The 12,528-nt window shown below is 42.1% G+C and overlaps 1 protein-coding gene across 1 annotated transcript; it reads left to right on the top strand.

Annotated features, from left to right (window-relative positions):
* The first annotated feature begins 264 nt into the window (after positions 1-264).
* Positions 265-7,354, top strand: LHFPL5 (LHFPL tetraspan subfamily member 5). The gene is made up of 3 exons (XM_075850260.1): positions 265-676; positions 942-1,178; positions 6,006-7,354. Exons 1-3 carry the CDS (start codon positions 265-267, stop codon positions 6,020-6,022), a joined length of 666 nt encoding a protein of 221 aa, XP_075706375.1. The 3' UTR covers positions 6,023-7,354.
* Positions 7,355-12,528: the final 5,174 nt, after the last annotated feature.

Raw genomic sequence — 12,528 nt, 5'->3', positions numbered from 1 at the left:
AAAAATACAAAAAAAAACCAATAGATATAGAAGTTAAAATGTCATTCCCCACCACGAAGGAGTTCACTTCCCAGTAGGCCATGGTCCTATCTACTAACATTTGCCACAGTAGGGCAAGAGACATAATTTGTGGGACAGAGAAAGGATTAGTGAATTATATTACTTCGATTATTTTTAACATTGTTACTTTTGTTGCTTTTCTTAATAACAATCTGCAATTACAGGTTTCGGGCCTAAGGAGAGTTATACCAAAATCAGATCAAAATGGTTCAGCTGCTGCCAGCAAAAGAAGCAGCAAAAATATACCACACCAACTATGTACGTAATGCACGTGCAATCGGTGTCTTGTGGGCAGTGTTTACCATATGCTTCTCGATCATCATGGTGGAAGTTTTCATCCAACCTTACTGGATTGGGGATAGTTTGAACACCCCACAAGCAGGTTATTTTGGTTTGTTCAGTTATTGCATAGGAAATGCACTGACATCAGAACTAATCTGCAAAGGAAGTGCCTTGGACTTTGAGAGCATACCTTCAGGAGCCTTCAAGACTGCCATGTTTTTTATTGGAGTGTCCATGTTTCTGGTGGTGGGTTCCATACTGAGCTTCGGACTTTTTTTTTTCTGTAATTCGGCCACAGTGTACAAGGTCTGTGCATGGATGCAGTTGGCTTCAGGTATTAAATGAGAACTGTTACTTTACCATTTATTTTTCAGGGGACAGCATATAATATAATTTTAGTATTCACGATCTACATTCTTTACTTTCGATTCTAATTTTCTTACACTTCTTATGGTTTTTACTATTATTATTTTGTCTTTTTTTATATATATAAAAGTAATTTACATTGCATACTTTTACTTTGAATTTGCAACTTTTGGTTTTGTTCTCCTACTTTAGCATGTCAAAACACTAGTATTTTTATTTTTTTGGGCTTGCAGCGGCTGGCTTGATGATTGGATGCCTAATTTACCCAGATGGATGGGACTCTGCAGAAGTAAAGCGTATGTGCGGAGACACGACAGATAAATATGCACTGGGAGCTTGTACTGTGCGCTGGGCCTACATCCTAGCTATCATAGCTATAATGGATGCTCTCATTCTTTCCTTCCTCGCTTTTACACTTGGAAACAGGCAGGATAGTTTGCTGCCCGAGGATTTCAAGATCCAGAGCAAAGGTTAGTCTTTCATTTTTTTTAGGTTTTACTTCAGTCATATATTTGTTAATATTACTAGGTCATATTTACACAGCCAGTTTTAGGGAGTTGCAAACTGGGCAATTGCCGATGGTCTTTTTTCAGGATCCCCCAAGAATGGGACCATCAGGAGCAACCTGAAAGTTGAGCAGAAACACATTCTACTCCACTGTTTTAATTCCAGTAGTTTTATTTGGGAACTAAATGGCAGTATTGTAAGGGCAATAGTTGGCAGTGTTATGGGGGCCTGGTATGGTAGTACTTGAATGGGACAGTGTGTAATACCTCGCAGAGCAACTACAATTGTAACGGCACATGCAAATACAAACAAGAACCATGTAAACAATGAAGAGGCTGGGAGAAGACTTCTCACCAAGCACATTTGCCATGAGCTGCTTTGCGCGGATTCGCCAGTGTCAGAAGCAATGAAGATGGCTTCACCTTGGGAGATTTATTGTAGTTCATGCCCCGTTGGCTAACTACATTGAAATACCATATCAGGCACCAAAACAACAGGGGGTAATTACTCAGGAACGAGGGGGAGGGGAAAAACAAAAAAAACCAAAAAAAAAAACAGCGCTGGAAACAGGGAGGGAGCGCGTGAAAGGTAATATATGTAAATTGAATGTTAGGACTGTAAGGCTGGATTCACACCGCGGTTTGCTGCATTTTTGTGTTTTCTTCATGCCATTTTTAATGGCGTTTTTGCAGCGTTTTTCCATGCAGTTTTAAGTGCGGCCAGATGTTACTTTAAAGTCTATTGTAAAATATCAACTGCACTACACACAACTGCGTTTTGGTTTGTGGCGTTTTTCAGGAAATTTTGTGGTCAGTGACTTTTTTTCCAAAAGCAGCATGCTCTTGGTAGGGCGGGTTTTTTCACGTGTTTGTTCAGGTGATTTTCCCATGGGCTTTTCTATTGGACTTCAAAAACGCAAGGAAAAAAACCATGTCGAAAAGGGCACCAAATGAAATACGCGATAAAAAAAGCGAATGTGACATTAGAAAAAAATATTTTTTTTATGCGGTTTAAATAAATTTTCTGTGTGTGAAGGAGGCCTTACTATGGATACTCTTATCATTTCCAGTAGGTAGTGTACATTAGACAATATATTAGGCTAGGGCTATGAGATATTAACTTATGGGTTATTAAGATAAAAGCAGTTAAATAGTCCATAAGAATACAACAAATGTCTGCAGTGCAAAGAACTAGTAACTGTACATCATTTGGGTTTTAGGAAATTAATTATTGAACCTGCATAATGGTATGTTCACGATTTTTTCTCAACGTGTATTTAAGCAAAAAAAATAAAATTGATTGATAGACTGATCATGTCAGATCCTACAAATTTTTATGGTAATAAAACTGAAGTTCATCAGTTTACAGCAGTCTTCATCAGTCCTACCATATTTTGTTTTTAATTTTTGAGGTCAATCACTGATGGATTGAAAAAAATAATGAAAATTGATGCAAACTGCAGTAGGTAACAAGAAGTAGAGGACAGATGGAAGTTTGACTGCAGCATCGGACTACACAGGGTTTGTTTGTAGTCTGTTACCATGGAGACACATAGGTCTGCACAGATACTGTACACATAAAAAAGGCAGGATATTTTTAACTCCTTGGCACCAGCCTCCGTGCAATTACAGTGCTGGCGCTAGGTACTCAAAGAGGCTGGCTCTGTCACCACATTATGAGTGCCCTATCTCCTACATAAGGAGATGGGCGCTATAATGTAGGTGACAGCAGTGCTTTTTATTTAAAAAAACGATCTATTTTTACCACTTTATTAGCGTTTTTAGATTTATGCTAATGAGTTGCTTAATGCCCAAGTGGGCATATTTTTACTTTAGACCAAGTGGGCGTTCTACAGGGGAGTGTATGACGCTGACCAATCAGCATCATGCACTCCTCTCCATTCATTTACACAGCGCATAGGGATCCTGTTAGATCCTTATGTGCTGTCTTATACTAACACATTAACAATACTGAAGTGTTTAGACAGTGAATAGACATTCCACGGGAGGTCTATTCACAATCACTGCACTTCGTTACTGTTTCTATGGTAGTTACAGCGGAGGAAGCATGATCTCGTTGTAACCTGTCATTTACCGCGTAATCTCGTGAGATTACGCGTCCTCTGCTGTAACTACCACAGACAGAGTAACGAAGTGCAGAGATTGTGAATAAACATCCCATGGAATGTCTATTCACTATCTAAACACTTCAGTATTGTTAATATGTCAGTATAAGACAGCACATAGCGATCTAACAGGATCCCTATGCGCTGTGTAAATGAATGGAGAGGAGTGCATGATGCTGATTGGTCAGCGTCATACACTCCCCTGTACAATGCCCACTTGGTCTAAAGTAAACATACGCCCACTTGGGCATTAAGCACATCATTAGCATAAATCTAAAACCGCTAATAAAGTGGTAAAAATAGATAGTTTTTTTTAAATAAAAAGCACTGCTGTTACCTACATTATAGCGCCGATCTCCTTATGTAGGAGGTAGGGCACTTATAATGTGGTGACAGAGCCTCTTTAAGACCAAGGCTGAACCCGCACCATCAGATTAAAACCCTCAGATGCAGATGTTTACGGTCAATCATAACCGATACATCTAAGCAGTTAGACAGAGGGGGTCCCACCTGTCAACCCACCGGCACCCCCGCAACGCGATCGCTGCCCTTAAGTCTCTATGTCAGACGGTCTGCAATCTTTGTACTCCTATTAGGCCCTGTTCAGTTTAGGATTTACCCTTGCTTTTGGATACTAAGAATCAGATGCAAACATTGTACTAAAACTACACTGTGTGAATTCCACAATAAACCCCAATACCTAGTATCTCTTAACCCTACATTTGTACTGCAATGTTTTTTTTTTCCCCCCATAAAAGCGCACGCACGCACGCACGCACACACACACACACACACACACACACTAGCAGCATTTTCCATGGAGTCTTTTTCACTGCATTTTTGGGGCTTTTTCTTGCTAAAATGCAGCGCCCAAATAAAAGTCCATAGTAAAATATGAAAATGTCTATTGGTTTGTGCTGTTTTAGTGCCGCTTTTGGTGCCATTGTATAAAAGCAGCATGCTCTAGGTATGACATTTTTTAGCCATTTTTCTCTATAGCCACATGGGAGAGAAGGAAACCCGGACCGCACATCCACTTGTTATGCTTGATCTATTGCGGCTCAGCAAAATTAAAAAAATGTATGAATATGAGGTTCTTAGTATACATTTTTATTAAATTATATAAGCCCACTTGCCACTTCACGGCAACTTATTTTAGGTGGGTCTCTAGTCTATCAAATCCAGAATCGCATGGCAACCAGTGCTGCTACAACACAGTACCTGCAGAGGGAGCAACCCAGAAGACAAACAGCACCGATGCTGCCAGTCTAAGCCATGTTAGCTCTGGGCCACGACCTGCCACAGATAGAGGACCACAGCAAAAAAAATCACCACACAACCCACAACATTTTCTCTATAGGTTTCTCAATAAAACTTAAAAATGGCAAGAAATACGCTTGTACAAAATTACCCAAGTTAAAAAAACACATCTAAGAAAAACAGCATAAAAAAAACACTTCAAACTGCAGGTGTTTTTTATCTGCGTTTGAAAACTCTAAGGGTATGTTCACACGGCAGCGTCCGTAACGGCTGAAATTACGGGGATGTTTTCAGGAGAAAACATCCCCGTAATTTCAGCCGTAACGGCATGTGCAGGCGCTTGAACGCCGCGTCCATTACGGACGTAATTGGCGCTGCTTTTCATTGGAGTCAATGAATAACGGCTCCAATTACGCCCCAAGATGTGACAGGTCACTTCTTTGACGCGGGCGTCTATTTACGTGCCGTCTTTTGACAGCGGCGCGTAAATATACGCCTCGTGTGAACAGACAAACGTCAGCCCATTGCTTTCTATGGGCAGATGTTTGTCAACGCTTTCAAGCCGCATTTTTTCGGACGTAATTCGGGGCAAAAACGCCCTAATTAAGTCAGTAATTAGTGTGTGTGAACATACCCTAACTCTAAAATGTATGGTTCCATATTTCAGGGCCATAGCTACTACGTGTGCCGCTGTATGCTGCCTCTACAGGGCACCAAATTCTCCCCTAGACGCAATACTTTTTTTAAGATTACCCCTATAATACAGCATGCAATCTGACATGTCAAACATTTTCTCATAGCTTCCATATGAATCTTAGAAAATCTCTGTGTGTGCCTCCGTACAAAACTAAGAGGCACAGGGTGGAACGGTAGTCTATTGGTGCTGTACACAACATGGATTTTGCTGTCATTTATTTGGTGTGGTGGTGTGGCTCTTAGTGTGAACAGGTTTTTACTCACTCGAGGAAGCTCGCTGGATATCTTGTATATACCTTCAGTGTAATCTACAATGGTGATGGTGACCAAACTTTAAAAAAAGATCTATTCATAAATATCCCGAGGTGCATTCAGGCAGCTTTGGCGCTTTCTTATCTTGGGGAGACCATACTATTCCGATGACTGATATTATTCCGTCAGATGACACACACTTGACTGGGTCACAGTCTTTGAGTGTCTATGAGTGCCTAACTTATACTTAATAAAATGTTTTACCTGACAATTTGTACCAGATAAAACATTTGTATACCCAGATTTCCCTACTATAGCTATGGATTGTTTCTGCTTGCTGTAGGGGGATTCTGCTGATGAAATATATCTATTAGGGAAAATCAGATATTGCAACACCTTGAGATCCTGTAATGTACGGAAATTAAACATACATATTCCTACTCTTTATGTTTTGCAGAAGATGAGAGTGGGTGAATGGATCTTCCTTCCACTGCTAGAATATGAATCCTCATTTATGATTACCCCACATACAAAAGTCCAAATATGATCACCAAGAAAATTAGATCCTGGCAAGGAATATGGCAAGCTCGGTGATCTTACGTCAGCATGTGAAAGTGTATGGAATCTAAATGTGTTCATCTGGAAAATGATTTAAAAAATTGTATTATCACTGGGAAATGATTAATTGCATATTACTGTACATCCAGTTACATAGTAATGTATATAATACTGATTGACTATATATAAAATGTTGTCTTTCAAAATGTAATTGAATGATCCACTTGGACAAGATTCTTATTCTGGTGTTATCAAAAATAGAAAAGATAGTGAAATGTACACTCTTTCACCAGGACTGCAATTCAACAAAATCCTCCACTTATATAAAAAATGATCGCTGGAATAGGAATGGTTTCTTAAAACATAACTTTGACCCGATGACGTCAGATGCGGTGAACAGGCATCCATACTAGCATGGGCAAAACATGTGCCACAAATCTTCCTTGCCAGTGCAAGGCCACAAAATGGCAATCATAGCTTCAGCAGAATTAACAGCCTCCGTTGACTGTAACATGACAGAAGGGCTGTATGGCCAATCTCCCCTGATGACTTTGGGCCACAAGGAAACGCGTCGGGAGAAAAATTAATTTTTTAATACCTGAAAGAGTTTCCACAAACAAGGGGACTGGGAAACCTCTTTCAGGTATTAAAAAAACAAAACAGTTTTAAGCACACCTTAAAATAGAACGTGTAGGGGGGTTGATTACCCCAGAAGTGCTATAATTATATGCAAGGTGATGTGCGGGATAACAAAAGCTACGTATATGCATAAGGAAGCATCATTTTTAATAACCCTATATTACTCTAAGGGACAGTGTAAACAATTCTACCTGTACACTCCATAAGTCTGGAGGATATATTGAATTAGTAGGAGGAAATAGAAACCTTTCTATGTATATTGCAACACAAGTTGAAAGTTTGTCTATGTATAATTATTATGCAATTTTTAAGAAGCAACAACAGTAAAAGTTATGTTTCAAGAAACTCCAGTCCTGTTCCAGTGATCCTTTTCTGGTGTTAGGAATGCCAATCTGCTATATATATATATATATATATATATATATATATATATATGGCCCATCCTATAGCTACGTGAATATATTAGGCTAAGTTCACATCTGCGTCGCATATCTGGTTAAGAATGGTGGGAAAAATTGTGCAAGACCTGTTTTTTTTTTTTTCAACGGCACTATTTGGTTGGGATATATGATTTACTGATTAGCCTTTATTAAAAAATATTTGAGTGGGGACGGGAAATAAAAAGTAAATCCACTATAGTTTTCTGGCCTTTTTTTTTAACGACATGTATCGTGCGGTTTAAGCAATATGATAACTTTAATCTTAACAGTAGTAGAGGAGGAAAACAAGCGGCACTCACCTAGATGCAGTTAAAAGTTCTTTATTACGGCATCAAATAAGGCTCAAATATGGCTCAAAGGCACTTCTTCTGACCTATAGACACGGCAATAATGGGGCTTTAAATAGCCCACCTAGTGCCGTGATTAGACAACACAGATCTGACGTACAACGGACAGCGCTCACTCTATGGGCCAATCAGGGAACTCTAAGATTCCATGAGTTACATGGGAAAACCCTTCGTGACATAAGTCCTTGTCTCTGATTGGCCCTGAGCGTGCATGCGCAGGCTAAACCTTTGCTGCTCGAGCGTGCGCAACAGCCGACCAGAGACAAAATGACAAGGGAGGCAAATCCTCTACATCTAAAGCCAGGTCTCATCTGATTGACAGCGGGAGGGAGAAAATCTGAGGACACGAGGGGAAGGAGCCAGGGGTGGTTACCTCCCCCCGAACGCATCAGGGGTGGAAACCACAACTCCCGGAATAGCGTCCCTAGCAACATCAGGGAAACCTAATTTGGGTTATATCCCTACATTATTTATATAGAGGGGAATATATAAAACGCCCTACTTTTTAAAAAAAGGAGAGGCAAGTAAGACGACATGTCTCCTCTATTTAAAAGACAGAACTGCCTTGAATAGATAAGCTCTCAGTAAAATATATATTTACTCACTACGATGACTCAAAGAAATACAGCCATATGATTCATATCATTTAGGCCGGCTGGACCCATCGCATTGGTGCGGATGATCCAGCTTGCCTCTTTCCTTAAAATAATTTTATGGCGATCTCCTCCGTTAATTGGCTAGAGGACCTGTTCAATCCCTGCAAACCTTAGAAAACTCGGGTCATTCTTATGTTCTTTACGTATATGCTTGATTAGACTCCTTCACCCGATTCCACTGATTTATAGTGTTCCCTGAAGCGTATATACAAAGATCTAATTGTTTTACCTATGTAAAAATGTCTGGACAAAATATCACGTACACTACAAATTTTGTTTTGCAACTAATAAAATGCTGAACCCTAAAGGATAATCCCCCAAATTCTCGCATTTTAGCTAGAAGATTGAACTTACAAAAAGCGCAATTTCCACAACGATGGTTTCCTACCGGAATGGACTTTTCTAGCCAGTTCTTTTTCTTCTTACCTTCACAATCTATAAAACTACTTCTTACTAATTGATATTTAATTGTTCTACTTATCCTGAAAGAGATGAGGGTTTTTCTGACAGCAACATCTCTGAGGATAGGATCATCTTCTATTAAGCGCCAATGCTTAAAAATGTCATTCCTTATGGCTTGTGCGTGGGTGTTATAATTGAAGGCAAAGGTGAACCTTTGCCTCATTTTATTTTTACTTCTTTTCGTTCTTTTATTCAAAAGAAGAGTTTAGGAGATCTTTCTGTTTTTTTTTCTGAAAAGCTTTTTCAAAGGCTTTATCTAGCAGATGGGCTGGATAACCTCTAACAGGCGATTCCTAAGGTCTCGGGCTTGGTCATGAAAACTTCATCTGTGTCGTTGATCCTCCTTAATCTTATAAATTGCCCGTACGGTATAGCTATTTTTTTTACGTAGTATGGGTGGAAGCTGTTATAGTGCAGTAGCTTTTAGTGGCTGTTGACTTCCTGAAACCCTTCTATTTAAGGTCCCTTCTAACACCTTAATCTTGACATCTAAAAATTCCATAGCAGTGGCACTGATCTTTGATTTGAATTTTGTATTAATTTTATTTACCATATTCAAATGGTCGACAAAATGATAAAACAAAATTTCGGACCCGGACCAGATAATGAATAGGTCGTCCACAAATCTCCAAAACAGTCTAATTTCCTTCAAAAAAGGATTTAGTAGAGAGATGATATATTCATCCTCGAACAACCATATTATATTTCCCTCTATTTAAGTAATGTAGGTGTAATGGTGGGGGTAGGGAAACAGACAAGTGAGCCCTAATCTACCCACCACTCAGTCCCTGCCTACTTGCAACGACCCGCCCTAGGCGACGGGGTACAACTGGGCGATGGTCCCTACGCTCAGTAAGTGCACGACAGACAAACAGACAAGGGTACACAAAGCTAAGGGAAATGGGGCAGTTGCCCACGGCAACACCGTGAGCAACAAGAGTGGTGAACGAGCCGAGTCAAACCAGGAGTGTACGAGGTACCAAACACAGAGCAGGAGAGTAGTCAGTAAGCCAGGGTCAGTATGAAGCAGGGTCAAATAGTTCAGAAGCTGCAGCAGGGCCATGAAACCACACGAGAAGAATCACAAGCAAGGAGGGACAGGAAAGGCAGGTATAAATAGACAGAGGGCGGGAGCTAGCTCCGTCTGGCCAGGCTGTGATAGGCTCTCCCACTCCTAAGCCTGCCATCCTGAGTGGTGGAAGATGGAGTCAGTTTCACAGACATAGAAGCAGGTGCAGACTGATTACCTATGGGCGTATACACAGAAGCTGTGCCTGGCAGATCCTTTACAGTACCCCCCCTTTTATGAGAGGCCACCGGACCCTTTCTAGGTGGACCTGGTTTATTGGGGAAACGAAGGTGGAACTTCCTGACCAATACCCCAGCGTGAACATCCCGGGCGGGTACCCAAGTCCTCTCCTCAGGCCCGTATCCTCTCCAATGGACCAGGTACTGGAGGGAGCCTTGGACCATCTTGCTGTCCACAATCTTGGCCACCTCGAATTCCACCCCCTCAGGGGTGAGAACGGGGACAGGAGGTTTCCTCGAGGGAGCCAAGGACGGGGAGCAGCGTTTAAGGAGGGAGGCATGAAACACTTCGTGTATTCAAAAAGATGGGGGCAACTCCAGTCGGAAGGAGACAGGATTGAGGACTTCAATGACCTTATATGGCCCTATAAACCGGGGAGCAAACTTCTTGGACGGGACCTTAAGGCGCAAGTTCTTAGACGATAACCACACCAGATCCCCGACCATAAACAAGGGGTTAGCAGAACGTCTTCTATCTGCCTGAGTTTTTTGTATGCTCTGGGACGCCTCTTGGTTCTTCTGAACCTGGGCCCAGACTGTGCACAGTTCCCGATGAACGACCTCTACCTCGGGATTGTTGGAACTACCAGGTGAAACGGAGGAGAACCGTGGATTAAACCCAAAATTACAGAAAAAGGGGGAGACCCCTGACGAGTTACTGACCCAGTTATTAAGGGAAAATTCGGCGAGGGGAATGAATGAGACCCAATCATATTGACAGTCAGAGATAAAACACCTTAAATATTGTTCTAGAGACTGATTAGTCCTCTCAGTTTGGCCATTAGTTTCAGGATGGAAGGCAGAGGAGAAGGACAGATCAATCTCCAACTTTTTACAGAAGGCTCTCCAAAACAATGAAACAAATTGTACCCCTCTGTCCGAAACAATATTGACAGGGACCCCATGGAGACGCAGGATGTGTTTGACAAACAAGCTAGCTAACGTCTTAGCATTGGGTAGTTTCTTGAGGGGCACAAAGTGGCACATCTTACTGAAGCGGTCTACTACAACCCACACCACCGACTTGCCTTGAGATGTAGGCAAATCGGTGATAAAATCCATGGAGATATGGGTCCAAGGTCTCTGGGGAATGGGCAAAGAACGTAGTAAGCCCGCAGGTCGGGACCTGGGAGTCTTGGACCTAGCACAAACCTCACAAGCTGCGACGTAGGCCTTAACGTCTTTAGGCAACCCAGGCCACCAATAGTTTCTGGCAATGAGGTGCTTGGTACCCAGGATGCCTGGATGACCAGATAGTGCGGAGTCATGATTTTCCCTAAGTACCCTTAGCCGGAATTGTAGGGGAACAAACAGCTTGTTCTCAGGAAGGTTCCCGGGAGCTGAACCTTGATCAGCCGCAATTTCAGAGACTAAATCAGAATCAATAGAAGAAATGATTATACCTGGAGGAAAAATACAAGCAGGATCTTCCTCCAAAGGAGGGCTGGCCATGAAGCTACGCGACAGTGCATCAGCCTTAATATTTTTAGACCCAGCCCTATAGGTAACCAAAAAGTTGAATCTGGTAAAAAATAGCACCCATCGAGCTTGTCTCGGGTTTAGCCTCCGGGCAGATTCTAGGAAAAACAGATTCTTGTGGTCGGTAAGGACCGTTACCTGGTGCCTAGCCCCCTCCAGGAAGTGGCGCCACTCTTCAAATGCCCATTTAATGGCTAAGAGTTTGTGGTTGCCAATATCATAGTTACTCTCAGTGGGCGAAAACTTCCTGGAGAAGTAGGCACAGGGACGGAGATGGGTGAGGGACCTGGTACCCTGGGACAAGACAGCCCCCACTCCCACCTCGGATGCGTCAACCTCCACGATAAATGGCTCCATTTGGTTTGGCTGAACCAGCACCGGGGCCGAGATAAAGCACTTCTTAAGGACCTCAAAAGCCTGGACAGCCTCAGGAGGCCAGTGGAGGAGATCAGCACCTTTGCGAGTGAGGTCCGTAAGAGGCTTAGCGATGACCGAGAATTTAGCAATAAATCTCCTGTAATAATTAGCGAACCCCAAGAAACACTAACGCCTTCAGAGGGGCAGGTTGGACCCATTCCGCCACAGCCTGGACCTTGGCGGTGTCCATGCGGAATTCATGAGGAGTGAGGATTTGACCCAAAAATGCTATCTCCTGCACCCCAAACACACATTTTTCGGTCTTCGCAAACAGTTTGTTTTCCCGAAGGACCTGGAGCACCTTCCTGACATGCTCAATGTTGGAAGACCAGTCCTTGGAAAACACAAGTATGTCATCAAGGTACACTACAAGAAATACCCCCAGGTAATCTCTTAAAATCTCATTTATGAAATTCTGGAAGACCGCGGGAGCATTACACAACCCAAAGGGCATGACGAGGTATTCGAAATGACCTTCGGGCGTGTTAAACGCAGTCTTCCACTCATCCCCCTCTTTGATGCGGATAAGGTTATACGCCCCCCGTAGATCAAACTTAGAGAACCATTGGGCCCCCTGAACCTGATAAAAGAAATAAGGAATCAAAGGAAGGGGATACTGGTTCCTTACAGTGACCTTATTCAAGTTACGGTAGTCAATGCATGGCCTAAGACCA

The sequence above is a fragment of the Rhinoderma darwinii genome, chromosome 2, assembly GCF_050947455.1.
Source record: "Rhinoderma darwinii isolate aRhiDar2 chromosome 2, aRhiDar2.hap1, whole genome shotgun sequence".
NCBI lineage: Eukaryota > Metazoa > Chordata > Amphibia > Anura > Rhinodermatidae > Rhinoderma > Rhinoderma darwinii.
The sequence above is the reverse complement of the archived record's forward strand: the minus strand, read 5'-3'. Positions and strand labels throughout refer to the sequence as shown.

Bases quoted from the DNA above. Each gene is read 5' to 3' on its own strand.
- LHFPL5 (XM_075850260.1), top strand. From the start codon at position 265: ATGGTTCAGCTGCTGCCAGCAAAAGAAGCAGCAAAAATATACCACACC. The intron at 677-941 runs GTATTAAATGAG...TTGGGCTTGCAG, and splicing joins ATGGATGCAGTTGGCTTCAG to CGGCTGGCTTGATGATTGGA.